At 59.5% G+C, this 26171-nt stretch overlaps 12 protein-coding genes across 12 annotated transcripts; 3 read left to right on the forward strand and 9 right to left on the reverse strand.

Annotated features, from left to right (window-relative positions):
* Positions 1–2440: 2440 nt before the first annotated feature.
* On the forward strand, positions 2441–3119 carry A1Q1_07329 (protein of unknown function DUF1349; the record flags this gene model as incomplete). Its single annotated transcript, XM_014327565.1, has 2 exons — positions 2441–2673; positions 2759–3119. 2 exons carry the CDS (start codon positions 2441–2443, stop codon positions 3117–3119), a joined length of 594 nt encoding a protein of 197 aa, XP_014183040.1.
* A 95-nt stretch (positions 3120–3214) lies between these two features.
* Positions 3215–4105, reverse strand: A1Q1_07330 (ADP-ribosylation/crystallin J1; the record flags this gene model as incomplete). The annotated part of the gene is made up of 1 exon (XM_014327566.1): positions 3215–4105. One exon carries the CDS (start codon positions 4103–4105, stop codon positions 3215–3217), a length of 891 nt encoding a protein of 296 aa, XP_014183041.1.
* A 516-nt stretch (positions 4106–4621) lies between these two features.
* On the reverse strand, positions 4622–5614 carry A1Q1_07331 (ADP-ribosylation/crystallin J1; the record flags this gene model as incomplete). The annotated part of the gene is made up of 1 exon (XM_014327567.1): positions 4622–5614. One exon carries the CDS (start codon positions 5612–5614, stop codon positions 4622–4624), a length of 993 nt encoding a protein of 330 aa, XP_014183042.1.
* A 2311-nt stretch (positions 5615–7925) lies between these two features.
* Positions 7926–8930, reverse strand: A1Q1_07332 (putative ribosylglycohydrolase; the record flags this gene model as incomplete). The annotated part of the gene is made up of 1 exon (XM_014327568.1): positions 7926–8930. One exon carries the CDS (start codon positions 8928–8930, stop codon positions 7926–7928), a length of 1005 nt encoding a protein of 334 aa, XP_014183043.1.
* A 555-nt stretch (positions 8931–9485) lies between these two features.
* Positions 9486–10451, reverse strand: A1Q1_07333 (ADP-ribosylation/crystallin J1; the record flags this gene model as incomplete). The annotated part of the gene is made up of 1 exon (XM_014327569.1): positions 9486–10451. The coding sequence occupies one exon, from the start codon at positions 10449–10451 to the stop codon at positions 9486–9488; it is 966 nt and encodes a 321-aa protein (XP_014183044.1).
* A 697-nt stretch (positions 10452–11148) lies between these two features.
* A1Q1_07334 (putative ribosylglycohydrolase) lies at positions 11149–12141 on the reverse strand (the record flags this gene model as incomplete). The annotated part of the gene is made up of 1 exon (XM_014327570.1): positions 11149–12141. One exon carries the CDS (start codon positions 12139–12141, stop codon positions 11149–11151), a length of 993 nt encoding a protein of 330 aa, XP_014183045.1.
* Positions 12142–13819: 1678 nt separating this feature from the next.
* A1Q1_07335 (putative ribosylglycohydrolase) lies at positions 13820–14818 on the reverse strand (the record flags this gene model as incomplete). The annotated part of the gene is made up of 1 exon (XM_014327571.1): positions 13820–14818. One exon carries the CDS (start codon positions 14816–14818, stop codon positions 13820–13822), a length of 999 nt encoding a protein of 332 aa, XP_014183046.1.
* Positions 14819–15220: 402 nt separating this feature from the next.
* A1Q1_07336 (ADP-ribosylation/crystallin J1) lies at positions 15221–16291 on the reverse strand (the record flags this gene model as incomplete). The annotated part of the gene is made up of 1 exon (XM_014327572.1): positions 15221–16291. One exon carries the CDS (start codon positions 16289–16291, stop codon positions 15221–15223), a length of 1071 nt encoding a protein of 356 aa, XP_014183047.1.
* A 321-nt stretch (positions 16292–16612) lies between these two features.
* On the reverse strand, positions 16613–17764 carry A1Q1_07337 (aldo-keto reductase; the record flags this gene model as incomplete). Its single annotated transcript, XM_014327573.1, has 6 exons — positions 16613–16669; positions 16718–16827; positions 16881–16965; positions 17030–17447; positions 17506–17612; positions 17666–17764. 6 exons carry the CDS (start codon positions 17762–17764, stop codon positions 16613–16615), a joined length of 876 nt encoding a protein of 291 aa, XP_014183048.1.
* Positions 17765–18012: 248 nt separating this feature from the next.
* On the forward strand, positions 18013–19587 carry A1Q1_07338 (uncharacterized protein; the record flags this gene model as incomplete). Its single annotated transcript, XM_014327574.1, has 2 exons — positions 18013–18963; positions 19045–19587. 2 exons carry the CDS (start codon positions 18013–18015, stop codon positions 19585–19587), a joined length of 1494 nt encoding a protein of 497 aa, XP_014183049.1.
* A 48-nt stretch (positions 19588–19635) lies between these two features.
* A1Q1_07339 (uncharacterized protein) lies at positions 19636–22151 on the reverse strand (the record flags this gene model as incomplete). The annotated part of the gene is made up of 4 exons (XM_014327575.1): positions 19636–19740; positions 19780–20958; positions 21160–21849; positions 22050–22151. 4 exons carry the CDS (start codon positions 22149–22151, stop codon positions 19636–19638), a joined length of 2076 nt encoding a protein of 691 aa, XP_014183050.1.
* A 1828-nt stretch (positions 22152–23979) lies between these two features.
* Positions 23980–25762, forward strand: A1Q1_07340 (uncharacterized protein; the record flags this gene model as incomplete). Its single annotated transcript, XM_014327576.1, has 5 exons — positions 23980–24206; positions 24247–24355; positions 24400–25136; positions 25180–25288; positions 25346–25762. The coding sequence occupies 5 exons, from the start codon at positions 23980–23982 to the stop codon at positions 25760–25762; spliced, it is 1599 nt and encodes a 532-aa protein (XP_014183051.1).
* Positions 25763–26171: the final 409 nt, after the last annotated feature.

Consider the following 26171-nt stretch of genomic DNA (forward strand, 5'->3'; position numbering starts at 1 on the left):
CTGTCGCCGCTCAATCGACGCGAGACGAGCGTGATTCGCCTCCAGATACGGCTTCAGCGGTTCGTACGCGCAGGTCGCTATATGGGACTCGAGGTCTAGCCGAGGCACGATTGCGCTGCAGCCCCATACCTGGTGTGGACAGGCTGTCGGTACACGCAAACATGCCCACTTATGCAACCGTGCTGGAGCTGCTGTCAGCTTCAACCGCTTGATGCGGAAGATCTCAAGCCTGGCTCAGAGACTCTCACCTACCTTGCTGCCCACAATGAACGCACACCTTCGCAGTTCCCGTTACACAATCGTGCTTGCCCTCCTGTCAGTCAGCTTTCTCGGTCCATCCGTTGGCCAGCCCGCCCACATTTACGGCTCGAAACGACACGACTTGTCCGCACTGCGTGCACTCCATCTCCCGACGAAAGCACTCGTAGGCGTGGTGCTGTATCATGTGCCCATGGGCGACCTGGTGTCAGCTCGAATCACCTCAGGAGAGCCTAAGCTAATGAGTGTAGGCTGTACACGAGCACGAGGTTCTCACCTGAACTCCGCAGCCTCTGGGGCACGCTTCCGTCCTTCCTCCACAACTGCGGAGGTGCGACACGAGCAGCGCCCTGTCCATCTCCTTTCCACATCCCGGCATTCCGCACCGCACTCGCAGCTCGTCGAGCATTGTCCGAACTAGTGGGCCGCTATCTCGCAGGTCGGCGACTGAGAGGGGTGCTCGGTCGATCGGGCAGGTGTGCGCGTGCAGCAGCGCTTCGTCGATGCATGCTCGACAGAATGTGTGCGCACACGCTGTCGTGACCGGGTCAATGAGGGCGCACTGGCAGATAGCACAAATCTGGTGTCAGCTCATCTCAAGAAGCGGGGTGGGCAGCTGGAAGCAGTCAAGCCCACAGCGAAAGAGACGCTGGCTGCAAATGATGGGTAGAGGGAACCTCCTTACCAAGTTAGGGTCGACTTCTGCGACGTATTCGTACACAATCTCTGTTCGTGACGTAGAAGAAGAGGCCGCAGCAGGGCCGAGATCGATGTTCATGCCGTATCAACCTGTGGCCGGATGTCGTCGAATGTGATATTGCGCTGGGTATATGCGGACAGTCCCGCGAAGTGAACAACAGTGAGTTACAGAAAGTGTGAGAAGTCAAGAATGGCATGGGAGTGACAAGTGTGCGTTGAGCGGTTACATTGGTGTGTCGCATCGGTGCATGGTCGCATGGTCGGCTGCGCCCGTCGCCCCGCTGCACAGAGGGCTTGTTTCAGTGGCGTTCCGTCGTCTGTTCTCTGTTCGACCTCGAAACTGTCCGCTTTGCGTTGCATTCATGCGTTGCCTAGGTAGCGAGTTGTTGCAGGAGTAGAGACGTTTACAGGGTTGGGTGCTCGCAAGATCGGGGGAAGTAGGCGTCGCGACGCAAATGTCAACAAAGGGTCTGGGGTTGCCAGCCAGTCGGGCCATGGGCATTGCGCCATGACGTCGATCGGCATCCTCCGGGTTCCTCAGCGGTGTCTGTGTCCAGCGGCTCAAGCGTGCATGCCACCCGAATCCTCCGAAAGCATGCTCGTGCCCTGCAGAGCCGCCGGCGAGTTCACTGATGGAAGCTTGCGATCTGTGAATGCTTTGTCGGCTGTTATGAATGGCTGATAAGGACGTGTCGTCGGTTGATCCGAGATTCAGCCAGCCATCGCCTTGGATATCGCCGACTCCGCGGCCTATCACGGCCTTGCGACGTAGGCTGGCGCTGACACCACCGCCAATGCACCGGCAGGGCAGGTCACCCACGGATTTGGTATCCAGGAGTCGCCGCGGCGGGCTTGCTGGCGGCCCGGCGCGTGCCTCACGTGTGCAGCTCGTGCTGGGACCACCGCACCTGGCTAATCTCGGGCAAGATATGGTTGCTGGGGTCTCAGGGCAGCGGCAGTGCGCGGTGCGAGTGACCCGACATCATGGAGAGGGTGAACAGTGCGCCGCTTCTGCGCTTTCTGTGCTTTCTGTGCCGAATTGGCTCCTGGTGGAGTGCTTGCTGGGGCCGAGGGCTCCGGAAGCTTGAAAGAATCGATGTGGGGAAGGCGGATATGAGGGCGTCTTCGGCTGTGTCTTCTACGTGGAAGGGGTTCGGTGGGATTCCAGCACTAATGCGCAATAGAAGCACTCCTTCTCGTTGCTGCAAGGTCTAGGATGACAGTGAGGGCAGGGCTGCAGAGCATATGGAGGATGGAGAGGACTCAAAATGAATGACCTCCCCGTTATCGGTATCGGCCCGATCACCAGGTCTCTTACGTCACTTGACCAGAGCGGCCAGATCTCGGTCAGTTTCCGACGTCCCACTATCATAACCTCGGACGGTTTCCAACCTTCCTCATCATCGTCCTCGTCAACACCCCAACAACTATAAGACTTGCATCCCACTTTCTATCTCATCTGCTCACTTAATCCTCACGCATCATGAGCATCCCGTTTGGAACCGACGTTTGGGTGCCCCTCGACCCCTCACACGCTATCCTCGGCAACGTCGCCGATGAGGGGCGTGGGCTCGTCTCCAAGACCGTAGGCGGAACGGACTGGTGGCGTACGACGGAGCGTCACTCGACGAATGGCCCGACATTAGGCTTCTGGCGCGAAGTTGGAACGGGGTTTGAGGTCTCCGTCGACATCGAGATCGAGCCGAGGGTTCAGTAGTGAGTGACCTTCCTGCACCGCTTCTCTCCTCGAGACCTCCCTGACACACCATGCTACTGGTTTTTCGTTCTTTCTAGCTGACAGCAGCGACCAAGCGACTCTCTTTGTGTACGTCTCGCCTAACCAGTGGCTGAAGACTGGAATCGAATACGACGCCGGGGCGTTGTGGAATGGTGCAGTCGTGTGCAACCCCTACAGTGACTGGTCCCTGTCTCGGCGAAGGGAAGACGACAGTGCTCGCTTCAAAGTCCAGGTTGCGCCGAACGAGCTCAAGGTCTTCCTTGGCGATGACATGATCCGTGAGGTGAAGTGGTTCGGACCGCCAGAAGTGCACGCCCAGCGCAACCAGAAGATCTTTGTTGGCATCATGGCCTGCAGCCCGAAGGAGGGCGGGGCGGATGTGAGCTGGGCTAATTTTGAGATGATCGAGGGCTTGCCGAAGTGAGCGCTGAGAATGATGTATCAGTATCTCTGCATCTGATGCCAGGCTCCGTCCTTCTGAAAGTTCTGCATTCTAACAAGATAAGGCTATGAAGGCGATTACTCCTCATCAAACTCGTACCTGGTCATGACGGAGTTGACCTGGTCGGGGATCGCGTCGACCTTGGTAGGCCACCCGTACAGCTTCTGCCACCACGGAGGGAGCTTGCTCGCCCCCGACTTGGCTCCAGCCAGGGCGCCCGCGATGGCGGCAACGCGGTCGCTCTCACCACCACCGCGCACGGCACGGTCGAGGACATCCTGCACGTCCTTCGCGCCGTTGAGAGCCGCAATGGCAGCCTGGAATGCGCCGTGCGACGTCTTGTTGTCGCTGAAGTCCTCGACCTTGCTCTTCTCAGCATCGGTGATGCGCCTCGTCCAGACATTCTTGCGGATGGGACCAAGGAACTCAATCGCCTCGGACCACTTGGGGTCGCCGGTCAGGATCGTGTTGCGAATGCCGAGCGCGACGAGGGCGGACGCCTCACGCGCGTCCTCGTCCGGTTGCGTAAGGTCCGTCAACTTCTGGGCAGCGTCGACGAGCGCCTTCTCCTGTCCGTCGCCGAGGTAGCCGAGGGCGAGGGCCGAGATACGTGCCGGGGCACGGTTGAGGTCGGACTTGCCCCACTTCTTGATGTCCTGCTTGCGCGCGGCGTTGGCCATGTTCGGGCCCGTCGCCGTCTTGCCCTCGTCCGGCTTGTTAACGTCCCGCTCGGCCGTGTCGGCGAACAGAGCCTTAAGCCGGTCGTCCATGCCCTTTCCGCTCCAGTTAATCCAGCGCTCGGCGATGAAGGTCTGTCCGTCGTCGCTGGCCGGGTCCATCTTCTTGACCAGGGCCTCGAGAACTGGGAGGTCCATCGCTGTGGAAGACGCCCACTCGCCCTCCTGCCATTGTCCCGCCGAGGTGAGGGGAACAGGCTTGTCTCTGGAGGAGAGCGGGAGAGGACGCATAGGGAATGGCGAGCGCGTCACCGGCAGCAGAACCAACAACGGCGCCGAGAGCGCGGTCAATGGCCTGGCTGCCGGTGATGTTTAGGGTCATTGCCTCAGACATGTTGAAGGTGATTTAGTTGAGTGAGGGCGAGGAATGTGCAGGAGCAATGTGGTTATCTGACGTTCAAGAGGAACAGACGCCTTTTGTATGTGACCTCATGTCTCCCACGGATAACAGTGCGTGCTCGAAGCTTGGCGAGCGCAGCGTCGATCGCGCGAACCGAGTACCGATGATGCATGGTTCTCTCCGTTTCCATTCGCATCCACATATGACGAAGCCAGCCAAGAGCGCGCGTACCTGGCCGTAACTGTGTATCGAGGCTCGGTGATCATCTCGGTGTTCATGGTCTCATCGCCTCTACCATCACTAGCAACCACGGACAGCCGGGAACAACAACGTCGAACAGCTCAGTGCACCCTAGGCGGGGATCTTCTGAGAAACGTGCATTATCAAGAAGCTACTTTGCACACAAACTACTGCTTGTACCTGTTCATGACAGTGGAGACCAAGGTCTGAAGGTCATTGGCCTTGCACGGCCAGCCATGCAGCTTAGAGCTCCACTGCGGAACGCTCTTGGACCCGAACCTGGCTCCGGCCCAAGCGCCAGCGATGGCGGCGACGCGGTCGGACTGACCTCCGCCGCGGGTAGCCTTGTCGATAGCCGTGGCGACGTCGTCGGCGCCGGCGTTGGCAGCAACGGCGGCCTTGAAGGCGCCGATGGCCGAGTGGTTGACCTTGGCGAAGTCCTCGGGGTCGACCTTGTATCCGTCGGCGATGCGCTCCTTCCAGGTCTCCCTGCGGTTCTCGGGAAGGAAGTCGGTCATCTTCTCGAGATCGAGCTTGCCGGTGAGGATGGCGTTGCGGATACCGAGCGCCACGAGGGCGGAGGCCTCCTGCGCGTCCTGGTCAGGCTCGGTCAGGTCCGTCAGAGCGATAGCAGCCTTGACGAGGGCAGTCTCCTGGCCCGGAGCGAGGAAGCCGAGCGCGAGCGAAGTCATGCGGGCGGGCGCGCGGTTGTTGTCGCTGTTGCCGCTCTTGCCCTGCTGGCGGGCGAGCTTGGTCATCGCGGTGCCGTAGGGGAAGACGCCGCCGCCAGACTTGGACTGCTCGTCGGCCGTGGCCTGGAAGAGCTTGGAGAGGCGGTCGTCGCCACCCTTGCCGCCCGACTTCTGCCATTCAAGCCACTCCTGGGCAACGAAGTTCGGCACCTCGACAGGTGCACCGGGGCCCAGACTGAAGTCCTTTGAAAGAGCCTGGAGCACAGGGATCGACATGGCGGTGCTCGATGCCCACTCCCCTTGCGACCACGAGCCGCCCGAGGTGACTTGCAGGGGCTGGTCTGCCGGCGCCTTGGACAGCAGGTCGGGCGATGATGCGTAGGGGATGGCGAGGGCATCACCAGCGGCTGAGCCGAGGACGGCAGCAATGCTGCGGTCGGCCGCAGTGTCGAGGTTCTTGACGGCCATGGTGTTCTGAAAGAAGAGCTAGACTACGAAAAGCTACGAGGAGTTTGGGTAGGTGTGTGTCGAGGATAATCACTTCTCATTCTTATACGTGGTTACCAGCGTATGACCTGGGCGAGACGACCGAGAAGCACCTGGCGGCAGAGAGCTGGCATGTCATGTGTTGCATGCGAGCTGGCGAAGAGTGCTTCGATGACTTTCCATTCTCATTGACGTCTTGAGGCGGGTTGACAATGGGCCACGAGGCGCATCTTCAGTGGTCGTCTACTTGGACTCTGAGAGGAAAGTATCGTTCGGTGAACCGAGACGCGAGGAGGGTCGGTCTTCAGAGGCGTACAGGCTGCAACGGTCGAGAATGACACCCACGTATCCTACACACGAACCTCGGTCGCGGTGATGCATGCACGACCAGATGACCGAGAGTTGATGTCAGTGCTCCGGAAGAGTCCCGATGCACTGAGGCATAACCTGGCGACACTACGTAGATTCGTCTCACATTGCTTCGAGCAGATTGTTGACGTAGAATTACGATGATCATCCACACCTAAACCATGTGAGAGACAGCTCAGATTCTCAAAGTGCGATCGATATCCGGAAGCTGCCAGATGTTGTGCTGTAGCTCATCTGACTTGACCTGTGCCCCTGGTAGCTGCTGAAGGCATCACCGCGGCGCCGGCCGCTAAGCCCGGCTCCGTCTTTGTCACCGAACTCTGGAACGGCGGCTGCTTCTATGCTTGACCTGACCAAGAAGAACACCAGATCCGACGTTCGGTACGGTTACCCTAAACCCTCTCGCGCCAGTCGATCGCACTGCTGGGTGCGAATCTGCACCGCATCACGCACCTGCAATGGCGGTCGGATCTCATCATCCCTTGCCAAAACACGCAAGAATGATCGTTCCTGCTCTCGCTGTTAACGATGTCTGCGGCCTGAAGCCTTCAAGTTGGTACTCGGGCTGGGTGGCTGAAATCGTGATCTGGTGGACAGCGACGGACAGTAGGGTTAATCTAGGGCGAGCCCTACGAGCGGTTGCTCAGATGCTTGAGGAGATGGCAGTGCCCGACGCTGCAGCACTGCCCAACGACTATTGTGTTCCCATGTAGAACGCAGGTCCTCCCTTCTGTGCCATTCTCCCAGCGCTCGGAAATGTAATCCAACCCCTTCTGGGACATCACATCGGTGTCTTTGGCGAGCGTTTCGAGAACCGGTATGGCCATAGATGTGCTGGACGCCCACTCCCCCTCCGCCCATGGCCCAAAGGACGTAGGCTCCAGAGCCTCGCCAGTAGGCGCCTTTGACAGCAGATCAGGGGAGACAGCGTAGGGAATGGCCAGGGCATCGCCAGCCGCTGATGTGAGTACGGCAGTAATACCCCGGTCGGTCGCTAGGTCGGGTCATTCAAGAGGCATTGCACGCTGAAGGTATGATCACGCTACAGTCACACGGGAGAGGAGTATGAGGTGAGCTGATCCAAGTAGGTCTTCACTGCTTTTATGTGTGTCTCCCAGCAGCCATGCCCGGTTTCGACTGACCGAGATTGACCATTGCTCAAGGGTGGAGATACGGCGCGGCGTGATCGAGTGAGCAGTGCTGGGCAGAGGATAAGCTTCGATTCATCCTTTATTCAGACGGGCGTCCACATGATCGTGAGGCTCATCTGCTGAGGTTAGCTCTGTGCCTGGTTTCGCCGAGGTGTATCGATGCTCGAAGCTGGCGTGGGACGCGAGCGGTGTGCTGGCTACACTGATCCTCATCGTTCCAGCTGAATCTCTCGCCATGGCGCGCTCTGATGCTGTCCGGCAAGTACAGTATGAAAGAAGGGACATGTCTCCTTCTATAAACTGTACCAGGTGTATGTGCTCTTCGTCTGTTAGCTAAGTGCAGTGCACTATCTGTCGAACGGCCGCGAAGCAGGCCTCGATTCCTTCCACATGATTAGGAGGCGAGCGATGTCTCTCACTGTTCACATTCACCATTCATTCACATTGAGGAACGACTGTGAGGCTTCGATGGACCTCGGTGCCGAAACCTTATCAGTGTCACGCGCGGTGACTGATAGCACTTCACTTACAATACACCACGGCTGGCAATCGCTGCTCCGAACCAAGCTACGGATGTCGCATGGGACTTCTATGACCCTGATCGTATCGAAGCCACAGCATCCAAGGTGCGATGCGGTTTGCAACATCTCACAATTTATATTCATCGTGTCACGAGTTCCAGAAATAGTGTAGTTCTGTCCACCCTAGCTGATCCCACGCCCTTTCAACATCTCGCACACAGCCCCTGGAGCCGCCGATGTGGCGAGTTGCTCCTACTGCAGCTGTTTCGCGAGGGCTCGATCGACGTAAGCCTCCAAGGATTCCGCCGCTTTGCCAGGATAGAGAAGGGGCTCACCCCAAACCTTCTCACGCCACTCATCGGGGACGCTTCCGCCGCGAGCTCCAGCGAGAGCGCCGGCGATGCACGCTACGCGGTCACAGTCACCTCCTGCACGAACCGCTCGCTCGAGTATCGCCTTGACATCAGGCTCTCCCGCGTTTGCAGCGATGGCAGCCTGGAGCGCCCCGATTGCCGTCTCGTTTGTGTCCTTGAACGCCTCAGGTGTCGACTTTTCCGCCTCCGTGATCTTCTGTGTCCAGAACTCTTTGCGCTCTGGTGTGACACGATGCAGATGCCCGATTTGCGCCTTCAAGTCGAGATTCCCCGTGAGGATCGCGCTGCGCATCCCTAGCGCGAGCAGCTGTGCGGCCTCGAGTACATCTTCATGTTGCTGCGTCAAGGAGACCGTGGATCGCACGGCCTTGACGAGCTGTGCCTCGCACCCTTCGCCGAGGTGCCCGACGGCGACGGGGACCGATCGCGCAACAGCACGATTACTGTAGTCGCAACCCTTTTCTCCTTCTTCGATGCCCGTAATGTACCATATCTTGGAGCTCAGGGGCCTGTTTCCAATTTCAAGTTTGCGAAAGTTCGGTTGCTTCATTCGCGCGAAGATGTTTACGAGGTGCGGGCCAAGGTCGCGCCCGTCCGCCGAAAGCCATGCGGACACCACCCGGTTCAGCGGATGGACATCTTGCTCCACCTGCCAATCCTTGGCCACGCATTTCAGAACGGGCACGGCCATTGTAGTCGAGGAGGTCCATTCACCTTCCCGCCACTGCCGGCTCTTTGCGAAGGTTACGGGTCCGTCCCCTAGAGCGGCCAGCAGTTCGGGACTCGTGGCGTAGCTGGCACCAAGCGCATCGCCTACAGCAGCGGCGACGATGGCAGCGCGAGCCCGCTGTTTCTGGGCTTCGTCGAACGAGGGAGAGGACATTGGCGATTGCTTTGTCGATGGCGCGGCTCTCAGTGAGAGAAAGCCAAAGATCGAAGGTTGGGAATGAGGATACGCTTGCTGGTGGCCTGCCTTGTTTATAACGATGCGAGAAAGCTGGACGGTCCTGAGCGGAGTAGCGATTAAGCTTCGAATTGTTCGATTGATCAATTGACGACATGACGTGAGGCGCTAGTCACGCCTCTTAATACCGGCCCCCTGAAATCCTGGAATGCGGTGTTGTCCTCCCTGGTCTGAAGTCCGAGAGCCAATGTCGCCTCGAGATGTATATGGAGGCTGTCAGCTCTCCCGTTCAGCTCAAGGCGCAGTGTGGGTCCGCCCTGACCTGCCGGTCTCTGTTATGCGCCTTTTGACCGAGAGCAAAGTCGGCCACAGCTCTCAACCTACGACCGCACTGCACGATCGTGGCATTGCTCTGGTCGCCTGCCGAGATCCTCCTTCAACGGGCACCAAGTGCAATGAATTCAACGACGATGCATGGGTTTCGCCTACTCTGCAGCCGTCTTCAGCGGACTCATCTTCTACTAACAGCCTAATCTAGTAAAGGTCCACCTTATACGTAACCTTGACCACGGCCTCCACGTCCTTGGTGATAGCATCGACGGCGCTTCCCCGGCCATTGAGGTTCTCGCCGTGTAACTTCGATGTCCAGTCGGCGGGGATCTCTCGGCTGCCTTGGTCACCACCGGTCAGAGCTCCAGCAACGGCAGCGACATGTGCGTTAGCCGTACTGCGAACCGCCTGAATGAGAACATTCTCCACGGTTGACCGGGATCTGAACGCGGCGACCGCAGACTGGAGCACGGCGACCGAAGCCTTGTTGGCATCAGAGGACTTGACGTGGATGGAGTTGAAGGATGCGGCATTACCTCCCTCCTTCAGGAGCTGCTTCCACTTTTCTTGGCTCCCGGTAGGCAGGTACTGGATCTGCTCCTCGATGCTCACGGAGCCAAAGCGGGCTGCCTGCTGCACCATGAGCGCCACGAGGACAGCGGCCTCACGTGCCTCCTCTTCGGGATGCGTCATGCGCGCGAGACGGTCCGCGGCCTTGGCGAGATCAGCCTCTTGGTCTTCTCCAAGGAAGAGGAGAGCGAGGGGAGCAACATGGGCCACCGGCAGCGCACCGGCACCCCCGCTCGCTTTGGCACGCGAAGCCAGTGCCTCCTCACTCGCCTCCTCCCGAGACACGCTCCGCAGCAGGTCTCGCGTCCGCGAGTCAAGCCCCTTTCCCCCCGAGTGGGCCCACTCTACCCATCGTACCGCGAGGTAGTCGGCCCACTTCTCTCGGTCGTAGAGCACAGCCTCATTCATGGCGCTGAGCACGCTGAGTGCCATGGCGGTCGAAGGACCCCACTCGCCCTCGGACCAGTCGCCGCCCGAAGTCATCGTTACGCCCTGGTCGACCTTTTCGGGGGAGGATACATAAGGGAGCGCAAGTGCCTCGCCGGTTGCGAGGCCGAGGACCGATCCGGTCGCGTGCTCTCTGTTGAACTGGGGCGCCATGGTGATGTTGACAGCGGGTGTGTGTGGTAAGGTGAAGACTGACGCTCGGTCGTTGGATGCAGCAATGTTGCTCGCCCTTGTTATATACCTTCCCAGAAGGGACGAGCACAAACCCATACATACCCATACCCAACGCAATATCCCCATAGCGCAGCGTTCATTGCCTGGTCGAGCTGATGTGGGGCCTTTTTCGATGCGAGACAGTATGTGTGCAGACCGGGGAACACGGCTCGGATTACGCTTCAAGTCCTTCCATTCACCGTTCCTGTCACGCCACAGGGTAAAGGCGCGATAAAAACGTTCCACGACGACAACGACTCCAGGGAATGCTGGGAAGGATTATATGGCTTCGATCGCACTGGGTGCTGAAACCTTATCGAAGCCTGGCGTAGAGCAGAGCACCAGGGCACACCAACGGTCGAGGGCTTCAGAACTGCGCACCACACTATGCCTGCTCCCGACCCGGCTAGGATGTCGCGCAGAATGCCCAGCGGCGGGATTGTATAGGGTGCCAGAGTGCAAAGTGCACGTAGGAAGACTCGCCTCAGTATGCTCCCGAGCTCAGCTCCATCCGTCCGCGAGGCGTCACAACTTCTCACTTTCATCACATCACAAGTACTACGGATATCAATGGCCGTGTGCGCATTGACGGGCTTCAGCGACCGGAAACCTCTTGTGATCAGGTCGCTGTACCGCCTCACTCAACGTTGAGCACGTTATTGACTAAACTTTCCAACTCCTCCGCCGTGCCTGGTCCGACAGACTCACCCCAGATCTTCTCGCGCAAGTCAGAGGGCACGCTGCCTGTTCGCGCTCCTGCGAGGGCGCCAGCCAGGCAAGCGACGCGGTTGCACTCGCCTCCCGCGCGGATGGCGTGCTCGAGCACGGTCTTGACGTCGCCAGCTCCCGCGTTCGCAGCGATCGCCGCCTGGAGAGCGCCCACGGCCGTCGTATTGGTGTCCTTGAACGCTTCTGCCGTTGACTTTTCGGCGGCGGCGATCTTCTCCTTCCAAAATGCCTTGCGCTGGGCACTGACGTAGGGCAAGGAGTCAACGTGCACGAGCAGATTCAGTTCGCCCGTGAGGATCGCGCTTCGCAGCGCCAGGGAGAGCAACTGTGCGGCCTCGACGACATCCGGGTGGCTTTGCGTCAGGCGAACCATTGCGGTGGCGACCCCCACCATCTTAGCCTCTCGTCCTTCGCCAAGGAACCCAATAGCAACGGGGACCGACCGCGCCACGGCTTCACTACTATCACTTCGACCGTCTCTAACATCTTGCTGACGGGAAATGTACGAGCACTGCTTGAACAGCGGCTCGTTCTTGACCGGTGCGGGTGGGTACCCCAACGACGATATCAGGTCGTCCAGGCGCCAGCCGCAATTGCGTAGATTGAGTGACTTCCACCCCGACACGATCCAGTTCAACGGGTGGACACTCTCGTCCGAGTTCTGGTCGCTGGCGAGCCAATTGATGACTTTCAAAAGCGGTACGGCCATGGAGGTGGACGAGGTCCACTCGCCCTCCCTCCAAGGACCCTCCGTTGCGAACGGTACAGGCCCGTCACCGAGAGCGGCGAGCAGATCAGGTTGTGCGGCATAGTTTGCGCCTAAGGCATCGCCAGCAGCTGCGGCGACAATGGTGGCACGAGCCCTCTGCTTCTGGATCTCTTCGAGTTGGGGCGATGTCATTGGCGAGCGGACCGTGGGTGATGGTGGAGAGCCAGAGTCGAATGGCTGGAAAGGTGAGGCTGAGCTTGGCAATCCCCTGCTCATAACGATGCGAATGAAGCCGCAACTCCTGAGCAGAACAGTGGTCAACCTTCGACTCGTTCGATTCAGCAATTCACGACATGACGAGAGGCATGACGAGCGCCCATCAATGTAAACTTCCTGATTTCTGAATTGCGGAAGCGTTGTCCCTGGCCGGAGTGCATGAGTCAACGGTGCCCAGAGGCACATCACACAGAAGGCTGACACCTCCCCTATCCACGTCTAGGCGCAGCGCCAAACCGCCCTGGCCTTCCAGCTTCTCGCAGTACTTTGTGACCGAGATTAAGACCCGCCGCAGTTCACAAGATTGGTATGTGTGTGCAGACCGAGGTTCATGGCCCTACATGGTGCTTCGAATCCATCTACTCATGCCAGTCACGGTCTTCGGCGTACCGGCACCAGGGCAACGAACATCGTTCCGCGTCTCGGGCTGATGGCAGTAACTGGCAGTATCTTCAATCAAGCTCTGTACGGCCTGGGCCAGGCTGGCGGCCACTGGCGGCAGGGTGTTGGCGAAGAGCGGTGTTCGTGGACGTATTACACTCCGTGGAATGCAGAAGGGTGGGTGGCTTCGATCGCATTCGGTGCCGAAACCTTATCAGAGTCAAGCTCAGGAAACGCAAGACGGACAGGCCTTTCCCTAGGGCGTCAGCACTGTTATTCGTGCTCATCTGTTCATGTCCCGAACACCGCTACGGATGTCGCACGGAACGCTCATGGAGTGTCCGTATCGAGACCGCAGTGAGTGGGGTGCCCTGGCATATGCTTCGAATGACTTCCCCAACACAGCACTTGACCCATAAGAGCGTTACAACTCGTTGCTTCCTCGCGCCCGGGACCCTAGAAATGTCATGACCCTATCCTCCCAGGCTGGTTCCCACGATGTGGACCATCCGCGTACTGGCCACGCTTCCGCACAGAGAATAGTGCACTTCAGAGATACCCATTAAGCATTAAGCCTGCTTCTTGAGGACACGATCAGCATAGACCTCCAAGACCACTGATGCTTGGCCAGACATAGGGAGAGGTACAGCCGAACCTCCTCGCGCCATCTGGATGGTCCGCTTCCGCTGCGGGCGCTGGCGATGGCATCGGCGATGCACGCAACGCGGTAGCACTCGCCGCCGGCGCGAACTGATCGCTCGCGTACTGTCTTGCCGTCCTGGCCTGTCATCTCGCTCTTCGCAATGCCCATGAGTCTGAGGATGCAGGACAGGGCCAACGGGACTCATTACTGCCCAGGGTGTTCTCGATTCGCCCAGGATCAAACCTTATCAGCCAGCATGATCTGGAGGGCAAGATGCCACAATGCGTGGAAGGCGCGGAATGCAAAGGTGGAGAGCGGAGGCTAGCCTTCTCTTGTTGACAACCCTGCTCGGGGCATGGAAGCGGCGCGGTCTCCGACACTACCAGCAAGGGGGCCAGATGGCACCCAACGAGCGGAATACGTTGGGTTGTTTGCTATGGGATCCGAGGCGCGTTGAACGCCACTTAATAAGCCAGACCTGAGTCCTGGATTGACGAGGCGCAGTCTCCAGATAGGCGTCGTCGACCTATGCGGCTACAGAGATGCATGCCGAAGACTGTCCCGCAATTCCTAGATCGAGCTGCGCACCAGTGATCGGTCCACCAGCACCTCGAGATCTCGCACCGTCAGCCCCGGCCAACCATGCAGCTTCTCCCTCCACTCGCTCGGTACACTGCTCGCTCCGAACCGGGCTCCAGCCAGCTGCCCCGCGATAGCCGCTATCGTGTCCGTGTCTCCTAGTCCTCGCACCGCACTCTCCAGCACGCTCTTCACGTCCTTCCCTCTCCGGTTCGCGATGTGGGCGCATTGCAATGCGGCGACAACCCAGTAGTTCTTAACGAACGCTTCAGATCCCTTCTCCTCCGCTTCGGTTAGTCGCTCGGCCCACAGCGTACGTCGGTCCTCCGGTAGATATGCGAGCTGCTCCCTCAGATCGTAGGCGCCAGTGAGTATGGCTTGCCGGATTGCAAGCGACCAGATGACGGCCGCATCCCCCCCGTCGGGCTCGAAGTGCGTCATCAGCGCCTGCCTCCTCGCCGCTTCTGCCAGCGCTACCTCCCTCCCCGGCGCGAGGAAACCGAGAGCGAGCGGCCCAACACGCATGAGGCATCCGTTTCCTCCACTCCGTCCTGAAGACTCGTGCTCCAACCTTGCCATCTCCATCATGATCCTCGACAGCGGCTGGGGATGTTGCAGTCCCTCAATTTGCGCCTGCTGGACACTAACGACGCGTGCAAAGACGCGTGCAGTTTGCAAGCCGATACCCTTCCCGCCGTCGTTGCCCCAATCGAGCCAGCGCTTGGCGAGATAGCCTAGCCCAGATTCTGTGGTCAGGTCCAGTCCCTGTGCCAACGCTTCCAGGATTGGAATCGCCATCGCCGTGTCGTCGGTCCATTCGCCTTCGGCCCAGTCTCCACAGGATGTGAACAGTACGGGATCACCGTTGGTGAGTCCCGCTTGCAGCTCGGGAGAGGTTTCGTATGGTGCGCCGAGGGCGTCGCCGGCTGCTGCGACGAGTACCACGCCGCGCGCGCGGTCGCGCAAGACGTCGGGTGAAGGAGCAGCCATGACGTGGAGAAAGCGGTGGGGGGGCGATCGAAGCCGAGGTGGATGACTCAGGGTCCCCGTTCGGAGGAATGCGCGAGCAACCTTCAGGGGTCTGTCGATGTGCAGGATGGTCGACGTATGATTGTAGGATAGTGAAGTCAAGATTGGGCAGCGAACTGTCGAGAGCAATGTCGAGGGCGGAAGGTGGAGCGAAGGCAAGAAGGTTGAAGGTCTAGGAACTGCTATCGATCGGCGTTCAACGTTCCGATATCGGGAGCGAAAGTATCCGATCCAGGAGTGTCAGTCTCACTGTGTCTTTTGGCTTCCATCTTTGGAGGCTACACCTCCGCGCCTTTGAACAGCGTAAATCATGCATTGTTATCTAAGCTACATCTAGAGCTCTGCCTCAAAAGAGTTGCACAGCTACTGGTACCACCGGTCGTACCGCTCGAGTACATCATCGACCAGCCGCTTAAGGTCATCCGCCCTCATGTCGTTCGGAAAGCCGTGGAGCTCCGCAATCTGCTCCGTCGGGATACTGCTTGCTCCATATTTGGCACCAGCCAGCTGGCCAGCTATGGCTGCGACGCTCGCCTTGTCGCTCCGGAGTGCAATGGCGGCAGGATGGGTTCGAGCAGTCGCTGCGGGATTGTGCGCATGGGAAGGTGGTTGCCAGTTTGCGGCCGCCTGCAACGTGGACTGAACGTCGAATCCGCGAGACAGCGAGACAAGAGCGTGTTGCACAGCGACGTGCGCTCTGCCAATGTCGGATCGAAGAGGGATGGACCGGTCGCGAAGATGTTGCTCGGTTTCGTCGATGTATTCCTCCCACGCGTGCTGGCCATCTTCGGGGAGATACTCAAGCTGTGCTCGGACCGCAGCAGTGTCCGCTTCACCAGTGATTATGGCGTGTCGCACGGCCAGTGCCCAGAGCGAAGCTGCCTTCCCGACAGATCTTGCATGAGCCAACCCAGTGAGCTCGGTGACTGCCTCTACGAGCGCCGGTTCAGCTCCAGGTTCGAGGTAAGCTAGCACGAGCGGCGCTACACGGGCGACGGGGCCGCTGCTCCCGCTGGGGCCGATGAACTCGCTCATCCCCGGCATGGCACCGAACCATGGCTTCCCGCTCAGATCTCGCAGGCTGGAGCTTGGTATCCTCCCACTGGCAAGTCGGGCGAGCCCGTTGAAGACCGCTAGCGTGCTTGCGTCGACACCCTGCCCTCCTCGTCGGTACCATCCGATCCACCTGCTCACCAGCTTCCGTCGCTCGTCCTCGGTGGACAAATCTGAGCCCTCTACCATGCTCTGAAGCAATGAGATAGCCATTGACGTGTTGGCACCCCATCGCCCGCCGTCGTCTTGTCCCAGAGCATCGCCCAGCACGCCGCCTAGGATGGCTCCCAGGGCACGATCCAGAAGGACTTCTCTGGCCGGGAGGTGAGAAGCGCCCGAAGCCTTTGGAGCAGAGAGGGAAGCAGCGATGGGCATTTCCATCCTGTTTCCTGGAAGTTGTTGAGGCGTTGCGGTACCGGGAAGCGTTGGTGACTTGCTCGTTGATGGTGTTGTACTAAGTCAGCAGGGAGTGTAGGGTGGAGGTCGAAAGTGGAGGCTGAGTGCCGACATCGGAAATCAAAGCAGCCCGGATCGGCCAGTCAGTGTTGAGAAAGCTAGCGCGGAGCGTTCCCTCCTGAGCGCCGGTGAACATTGCGAGCAAGACGTGAATACAGCTGCATGCAGTTGACAAGGTACAGGCGCTCGAGCGACGTGGGCGAGCATGTGGATTAGGAAGGCAGTTAGCCATGAAGCGTAGGGTGATTAGTCGGCGCCGACAACATCCCAGTCGGTGACGAGATACTCGTCGAGGTCGTCAAGCTGGACATCAGCTGACACGGACACCCATACACCTCGACATTGACTCACCTCGTCCATGTCCTCCTGGCTAATCTCAAAGTCGAAGATCTGCGCGTTCTCGACGATACGCTTCGGGTTGGCCGACTTCGGGATCACGATGTAGCCCTGGATGTCAGTTGCTGTGACAAAACCTTCATCTGCTATCCTGCATGGGACCGGAAAGCCCACTCACATGCTGCAACCCCCACCGGAGGAATATCTGAGCCGAAGACTTCCCATACTTCTCCTTCATTTTGATGACAACAGGGTGGTCGAACCTGAGTCCTCGGGCAAGGGGGGCCCAAGCCTGCCAGTCAGCTTCCGGTCCTCGCCACAGCTCACCTCAAGCGCGATACCGTGCTTCTCGCAAGCGTCGACGATGTCCGGATGCCGCATGAAAGGGTGGAGGTCAATCTGGTTGAGCACGGGCAGCTCGACACCATCCTCAATCATCTCGTCGATATGCTTGGCACCAAAGTTGCTGACGCCGACAGACTTGACGAGTCCCTGGTCCCGGGCGACGAGGAGGGCTCGCCAGACCTCCTTTCGCTTCGCCGCACCGCCGAGAGGCGAGTGCATCAGGTACAGGTCGAAATAGTCCAGCCCCGCCTCTTGCAGCGAGTTCTTCAAGTCGGCCAAAGCGAGGTCGTACGTCCGATTCCGCATCAACTTGGACGTGACGAAGATCTCGGATCGGGGCACGCCCGAGGAAGACACAAAGTCGCGCACGGCGCGGCCGACCGGCGCCTCATTCTCGTACCTGACGTCAGCCGAAAGAATATGAAGGAAAGAAGGGAAGGAGCGAGAGGATAACGTACCACTCCGCAGTGTCTATGTGTCTGTATCCATCCTTGAGTGCGGTAATGCACGCATCGTACGTCGCCTGGTCCCCCATCTCATACACGCCCAGCCCAAACTGGGGGATCTCGTTCCCATCGCTCAGCTGTGTGTCAGCTCACCGCCACCATTGCAGCTCACCTTGACCTTCCCCTGGAGATTCTTCGCGACAGTCGGCTTGGACATGGTACAGAGTGATGAAGAGAGAGGTCGTGCGATGCGTGTCGATCGTGTGAGCATTGCGAATGCCCAAGATGCCAAGGGTCAGAGTGGAGTGCGGGGTACAACCCTGGCAGCGCAGCGGCGCCGGCAGCGCCCGGCGCGTCATGTCCGAACCCCGCCTGCATACGGTGGGGTGCCGTAATCTCGGCGGGAGTATATGATAAGCGGGCCACGTGTTTAGTCACCGCAGCAAAAGTTCGAGCCAGAGCCTCCACCTAGGTTGGTAGCTCTCCTCCACCTCGTCATTTCCAACTACATCCACCAACATGGCCGACACGAAGGCCGCCAACGGCGACAGCAAGGAGGAGGCGCTCACCGCCTTCGTCTCCTTTCCCTCGCCGTACACGCAGACCCTCCTCCTGCGCGCTCTGACGGCCACCCTCCCCTCGCTGTCGATGTCTCTGCTCCCTCCTGACCCCGACCATCCCCCCCGCCTGCAATGGGCCGACTACGACCTGATGACCTTCGACATCCCGCACCGGGACCCCTCCTACCTGATCTCAAGCTACATCTACCGCAAAGCCCTGATCCGGAAGCACCAGCTCCACACAACGATAACAGAGTACCTCGCCAAAGCACAGCATCGCGGGATCGAGTCCTCCCTCCGCACGGGAATTCCGAAGGGGTGGACGATCGACGTGCAGTTTGCCGACGAACTCGACGAACTCCTCATGGACGACCTGTACGAGCTCGCGGACACGATGCAGGAGAACGAACGCAAGGACGAGGGCGACAGGCAGTGGTTCATCCTCAAGCCTGGGTTCGCGGACCGCGCGCAGGGTATCCGTCTCTTCTCGACTGAGGACGAGATGCGCGCGATCTTTGAGGAGTTTGAGCCGCCAAGTGATGACGAGGAGGAGGAGGGGGACGAGTCCGATGCCGGCTCTGGTGATGGACGGGGCGAGGGGCTTGAGGAGCGGACAGAGAAGTTGCGCCTCGGCGACGACAGCGACGAAGAGGGCGGCACGGCCGTGATGACCTCGCACCTGCGCCACTTTGTGATCCAGGAACTCCTCCCGGACCCCGTACTTTTCGACCTGAAGCAGACAGGCGAGGGACACAAGTTCCACCTCCGCGCCTACGTCCTCGTCACGGGCAGCTGGACCGTGCACCTGTCGCGGACGATGCTGGCCCTCTTCGCGGGTGCGGTGTTCACCTCCCCCTCGAGCGGGGGTGAGATCGACCTCCAGCCCCACCTGACGAATACGTGTCTGCAGGTGAGTACACTGGTCGCTCCAGACCTCTCCGTCACAAGTGACGGACCAGCTGTGAGAGTGCGAAATGGTAGCTGACGGCAGACGGACGCCTTCGGCGCCCCCGTGCCCGAGGACGACCTCGTGCGTCTCTTCTGGTACCTAGAGGGCGAGGACGCACTCGCATACACAAAGGGCAGCTACGCCTCGCGCGGCCGCGTGACTCGCCCGTGGCTCGACAGTGTCTTCGCGCAAGTCGGTGACGTGTGCGCCGAGGCCGTGCGGGCCGGCGCCGAGTGTGGCTCCTTCGGCCTTCAGCTCATGCCGAACGCGTTTGAGATCTTTGGCGTGGACCTCGTTCTCACCTTCCCCCCCGACGCGGCTGTTGGGGGCGATCTGCCCATTCCCCGCGTCTCGCTCCTCGAGTTCAACGCGTCGCCCGACTTTGTCCAGAGCGGAGACGCGCTCCGGCCCCGCCTGCTCGAGCTGTTCAAGGGTGTCGTGCATATCTCCGTCGCGCCATTCTTCGGTCTGCAAACGATCGATACCGAAGAGGAGGACAAGAAGCCCGAAGACTGGGAGATCGGGGAGGAGCACTTTGAGTGGAGACTCGTGGGCAAGGGTCAGGTGCGAGGGCAGTGGGCTTAATAGAGGCTATGTACAACACTTGCATTTACATTATCTACAGTGCATGGTTCAGACGCGGGTGCGCTTCGTCCCGCTACTGTAGTCCAGTCCGGGGACGCGCTCGTTGATGACGGAACGGTATGTGCCGTACAATTCCTCGGCCTCGAGCAGGCCCTGTGTGTCAGTTACATGCAAGCGCAGTGGTGAACTTACCTTCTGCTTAATGCGGTTCAAGCACTCTGCCTTGGTGCCCTCGCCATCCCAGATGGTGAGCTCAGAAATGAGGATGCGCACTGCGTCGATGTGCGTGCTGAGGACCGTGGGCGGGAGCTCGATCTGGGGCGTCTTCGACCAATCGTAGTGACTGGGGATATTGAGGTGCACGTCCAGATCGATGAGCATCTCCTCTCCGTCGTCGTAGTCGAGGTTGATAAGGCCGTCATCGTATGCCAAAGTGCTTTCAAGAGTGTTCTCGACAGCAGAGGGAGGCGTTGGCGGCAGCCTTCCGGGAGGCGTAGGAGGGTGCGGAGTCGAGTCCTTCGGGTAGTGTGGGTCGGGAGTCACAGGGCGGATACGCTTGCGAGCCTCGGGAGGTGGCGACGTCGCAATCATCGGTGTCATCGGAACGGCAGAGGCGCGGGGTAGCTCAGGTCCAGCAGTGACCAAGTATGGCCCGCAGTCGAGCAGCTTGCCGGCACTGATGCACTTGTCGATCCACTCCTTGGCCACGACACTTGACCCGGGTTTGCGAGGGTGACGCTCGCCTCGGATTGCAGAAAGGAACGTCGAGTTGCGTGTCTGGCCAGGCTGCGTGCGGAGAATGACATAATCCGCCTCCTTCGATTCGCCCATTCGTCCACCATGGCGCTTGATCCTGGCCACAAGTCCGTCTCGGGCCCCTGAGAAGTCCATGAAAACAAGTGGCTCAGCTGCGCAGAAGATCTGGGAAACACTGGACTTCGCCGGGGCAGTCTTCTTAAGCGTGCTGGACGCACTCGGCTTAGAAGAGGAGGTGATCCTCTTGCCCTTCACCTTGTACTGCTTCCTTCCCCCTGATACGCCGCCTCCACGGCTGTAATCTCGGTCTGCGCGATGACAATCTGGAGCGCGGCCCATGTGGAAAGCAGACACAGACAAAGGCTGTCTCTGGGCATCCCATGCAGCGGAGCGGAACAGACGCCCAGGAGACCGGGGACGACCAAAGTCGGGACCGGTTCGGAGATCGGGACGCATGTCGTCTTGTGGCTTTTCGCGGCGGGCTCGAGAGAAGGCCGAGTCCCTCTCGGACCAAGGAACACGGTACCCATCGAGTTCGCGGAAGCGCCAGGGCGAGGTCTTGGGGTCACGCGAGGTCGGTTTGCTCGGTGTAGAGACGGAACGAGAGCTGGCATTCTACACCAGTCCACCAGCCCTGTTGAAGCTGAACCGCCTGTCCTCGTTCATGCGGCGGTTGATCTCGTCGTGGTGTGCAAGCTCGGCAGCAGTCGGGCGTGGACGTTGCCATGAGGGAGGAGAGAGAGGCCGGGCTGGCAAGGGAAATGGCGATCGGGGCCGTGCGCTGGGAGGTCGGGGCGGTAATACTGGCTCGCTCACGACCCGCATAGGCGGAACGCACCAAGGAGGAGTACCGGCGCGCTGACGAGGTGGCGACGGCGCAGGAGGCGAAGCGGGAGTCGGCTGTGTTACGGGCTCCTTCCTCCAGCCAAAGCCGAAGCCGTACTCATCAACGCGCACACCCCAAGTCCACCTGCTCTGGTCTTCGCTGGTAGCAATTGTGTTCTCCTCTGGACGAGGCTTGTCCCACTCAGGGTACTGCCAGCCCTCGACGCATTCGACATACCAGCCGCAGTCATGGTCGAGCACGCGGCCAGCCTTAATGCACTCCTTCAGCCAGCAGCGCTGAACGACGAGCTTGGAGGCGACGGAAGAGCGGGTACAGGAGATTGGGAGGATCTCGCCGTCCTCTACAACAGCGGCAATGTCGGAGACTTCATCGTCATCGTTGTCGTCGTCTTCGACAATCTTGTCCTCGTCGTCACTTTGATCGTCGGTATCGGTATTGCCAGGTGCACAGACCAGTCGCTGATCGGCAGCAAGTCCCATCAACTCGTCGAGTGTCCAGGTCCAGTCGCGAGACCAGCGGTCCCAGTTGCTGAGGCTGCTGTCTAAACGACGCTGATGGATGTAGAACTTGCGCTGTTCGGGAGCGGTGCGTTCAAAGGGAATGTCCACCAAGACATAGGCGGCGAGGAGGGGAGAGGTCACCAGTGTTCCACCGTTGCTCTGTAGTTAGAGAGAGCCATTCTCTCGAGCCCAGGAGAGGCCAAGAACAGTATGCTGGATGGAGGGAGTGGCCGTGTCCAGATGAGCACACGAGGTGGTGTACACACAGGATGGGAAGCCAAGGTTGCAACAGGGATCGGCTTGCTGACCACCGTACACACAGAATGCACCGTCTTCCAGGTTCAAGAGAGGTTACTCACTGTGATCATATCACAATCGGCTGCGAAGTGGTGAGTCGGACGATGATGTTGGTGCACAAAGAAGCTGAGGCCGCGAAAGACCCCGCCAGTGGGCCCAGGCATGGTGGAACGCGCAGCAGCTTTCAGTACAGAACTGAGGAGGGAAGAAGGGTGACGGAGGATAGAACCGGGCTGGTAGCGGAAGTGGGAGCAGGGCGTCGGAGAGCTTGAGAGAGTGCTTGGGGTGCTCGAAAGTCAAGGCAAATGAAGCGGGTGGGAGGTCGAAGAGGATGGGTAAAAGTTGAAAGAGCTGACTGGACTGGTGTACAGAGACATCGAGACCGCGCGCCTGGCGCGCCTGGCACCCGAGTGAGTTGCGTACCGCATACGGCGAGCAGGCGTGCATGACTGTGGAGGGCCGATGGCTCATTAGTGTGATCGCTGGTACGCCGCTCGCAGTCGCTCGATTGGCCTCCTTTCCACTCAATGGCCGCTGGCGAGGGCGCAACTAGCGCGTGTACCGTCGACCGCTCACCGGATTACCGGATTACTGGCCTCTGGCTGTTCGCGCTCCTTCGATCAATATAAGTCAATGCATCAATGTCTCCCGTTCCGGCACCGTCTCGTGTAGGCCGATCAGCCCAACTGAGCGAGCTTATTCGTCGACGTCGAGCATGATGCTGTCGGACGATGCTCGACCCCCTCCCGACTGCTCAAGCTTGAAGATGGGTCACTAAATCACTGGAGTATGCGTCCTCTGACCCTCCGGAGGAACAGGCACACAAAGGTGAGGTCGCGGTCGCGTGACGAAGCCCGCAATCTTCCACTACGCGCGCCCCCGGGCGCCCTCTGCGCCCCTCCATTTCACCACCCCCACTCGCTCCTAGCGCGCGCCCCGTTCATCACCAACTCGCACTGTCCACACTACATGAGATCCACACTCGTGCGCTCAGCGCTGCAAGCAACACACCCTCGCTCAGTCTTCGCACCTCGTATGCATCAACTTGGAAGTTTCGCCCTCCGCTTCAGTGAGAGGAAAGCACAACAATGGACTGGGGGGTAGGACTGTGGAAGACGCAATTCGGTGGTGCATTTCCGCGCTTCCAGCACTCAGCTCCCGCTGAGGCACGCGGGCACAAAGTCCCCTACATACCAGGCCACGGCAAAGCGAGACGCCGCACAACTGACCATTGCCTGATCAGTGGGTGATGTGGTCAACAGTGCCATGGTTGCGGGCCCCGCCGCATTAATGTCGTGACGTGCTCTGTGCAGAGACACACAGGAAAGGAATACATGAATACACAACTTGGTTTACTCTAATGAAGGATCTATGATATGAGGGAACGATACAGGTGTCTATAAGATGCGTTTGTTAGACAAGATGTTGTTTATGAAAGGGTCGATGCAGTGCATGAGTTGGTACAGTGTGAAGATGCAAATAGTCCGCAGAGCTCAGAGGGCATTTGGCCAAGGGGCGGAGCTGGGAAGGGCACCCGCGACGGTCCTGGGCGCGGCGAGCGTTGGAGCGCAGCTAGCGCAGAACTGGCAGCCGACTCTGTCCCGAGGAGCGATGAGGGCTGGGCATAGGGGCCTAGCTAGTCCCGAAGTTCGCCAGCTCGCGAGGTGCGACACGCAAGTTGGCCATTCTTGCCGTCAACGGCGATTCGACGTTGTCACCGTTCCGCGGGTCGACCACTGCGCCTGGCCCGGCGTCAGGTGGCGAGTCGGGCGGCAGTGGAGTCGGCAAAGGGGTCGCCTCCAGCCGGCCCAGATCCATAATGAAACTGGGTCTCGTATGGACAAAGCTCTACATCATTGATCGTCACATGGGGGCTCAGGAGCCGAGGCAATGACACGTGCCTTCCGCCCTAGTGCTGTAAGGTAAACACAACACCAACAACAACAACGAGGCGAGACGTTTGCTTCAACATTCATCACTGTCTCTCGCCTGATGTCCCGCCGCAGCCCCGTTTATTCTATCTGTTTCCCTCGAGTAGATTGGACTTCACCGGGGGCGATCTGTCACCCGCCTTTCACCGCAAGAGACTTCGGCAAAGAAGTCTGTTGGGCAGCACGCGCCGCCAGTCGCGCGTGGGCGGATGGGACAGCTCTCAGATTGAATCAGGATGATCAAGCGGTCGCCTTTCGACTCGCCGTCCTTGACAAAGTGCTTGAGTGGTAAGTGCAAGAGCACGATCGCGCTCGCTGCTGACGTCAGGAATCTTCAGGATCTGATTGCCCGCATTCGCACGACTCCTAGGCCTTCGCGCACCTTTGAGGAGTGGTCTGAAAGCACGGATCAGTACATCAGGAAAGCATACAGTCTTGTGAGTTGTTTCCCTTACAAGCAAAGTCTCCGCCTAACTTTCAGGCCGTACCCGCCGCAGCTGAGAAGGGTATCACTGTTCTGCCTCTGGAAGCGATCCTTCCTTTTCTCCGCCACGCGATGCGGGAATGCTTGACGTACCACGACGCCGACTACGGAGGAGAACTTGCAGGCGAACCGCAGCTGAATGAGTCTACGTTGGTACCGTTCACGAGCAAGATGACGGGTTTCACGGTCTACCGCTGCGTAGACCTGCACGATCCCCACTTTGCCCGCTCGAAGCTGGTCGTCAAGCATTACCCTGGCCAGCCTCCCATTGGCCCTTTACCTCTCCCGCCAAAACTCGAGGAAGCGGAGGTGATAATTTGTGAGCCGGCAACATCGGCGTCGGCAACATCGGCGCCGCATGCGTCGTTGACGCCTAAGGCGGCGCGGACGCGCGATTCGTCACCGACACCGACACCAACACCGAAGGCGGCCGCCCGGGTGCTGCATGGCTCGCCGACACCGAAGGCGGCGCCCAAGCCTTCACACCGGTTGCCCACGCTCCTTCCAAAGTCCTTGCCCACTCCCGAGTACCCATCCTCATTTCCACGGACAGACTGGAAACTGCTTGGCGCCATAGGACTCCCGCCTTTCACCGCCGCCGAGCTCGGCCGGGAAGTCCGCTGGGCAGCGCGCGCTGCCAGTCGCGCGTGGGCGGATGGCACAATCGTCGACTTGGACCCGGTCTACCAAGGGCTTGCATTCCGGCTCAGCGTACTTGACAAGGTTTTCGAATGGTGAGTATCCGGGCGTTTTTTCAGAACAATGCTGATCTCACAGGAACTTGATGGATTTGTTGGCTCGCGCGAACGCCTTCCCGACGCCACCCCGCACGTTCGCCGAATGGTCGGATGCGATAGAGAAGCATATCATATCAGCTTACAGTCTCGTGAGTCATCCCTTGCGCAGCGTGCACCACCTGCGTCGCAGATTATCTAACATGCAGGCCGTGCCTGCTGCAGCCATCGCCGGCCTTCCCGCTCCGTCACTGGAGTCGATCTATCCGTTCCTTCGCGCGGCGACCCGGCAGTGCTTCTCATGCTATGACGCCGACGACTGGGAAGGTCGGAAGGGCGAGCGCCGGTTGACCGAGGCCGAGTTGCAGCCTTTCACAAGCAAGATGACGGGCTTCACGGTGCACGGCATTGTGCCCCTGTATGACAGCCCCTACGTTCGCTCCAGGGTGGTCGTCAAGCATCATCCCGGCCATCCCCCCATCGGTCCACTGCCTCTCCCGCCAACAGCCGAGGGGGAGGAGGTGGTGTTCTACCAGTTCCCGGCGCCGGAGGGGCTTCCAATGCAGACGCCCGAGGCGGTGTCCCCGACAGGGCAGTCGTCGTCTGCCCCGAAGGCGTCGACCTAGGCGTCGACCCGGACGCTGCACTCATCGTCGACCAGGAAGGCGGCTGCCAAGGCGTCACACAAGTCGCGAGAGGCCGCCGGTGCCAAGGACAAGATGAGCAGCATTGGCAACACCGAACACTGAGCGGCGTTGTCGGCGTTGTCGGCATTGTCGGACGGGCATGCTTCGAGCAGCTTACGTGGCTGAGTCTTCAGTTCCGGGGGAAAACGAGAGTGCAGGCGTCGTTGTCCCAGATGATCCCGGGAGGGAAACGTAAAGGAGCTACGTTGTGTATCGTTCGTATCCAAAGTTCTTGTAGCACTATTTTCTAATTATTATGATGTGACGCTTCAGTTTGCCTGCCCTCCATTCTTGGTCACTATCGTTGATGCCATAGGTGCATCGTGGGTCGGCGTGAAGGGAAGCTGAT

This window comes from Trichosporon asahii (assembly GCF_000293215.1).
Source record: "Trichosporon asahii var. asahii CBS 2479 unplaced genomic scaffold scaffold00009, whole genome shotgun sequence".
NCBI lineage: Eukaryota > Fungi > Basidiomycota > Tremellomycetes > Trichosporonales > Trichosporonaceae > Trichosporon > Trichosporon asahii.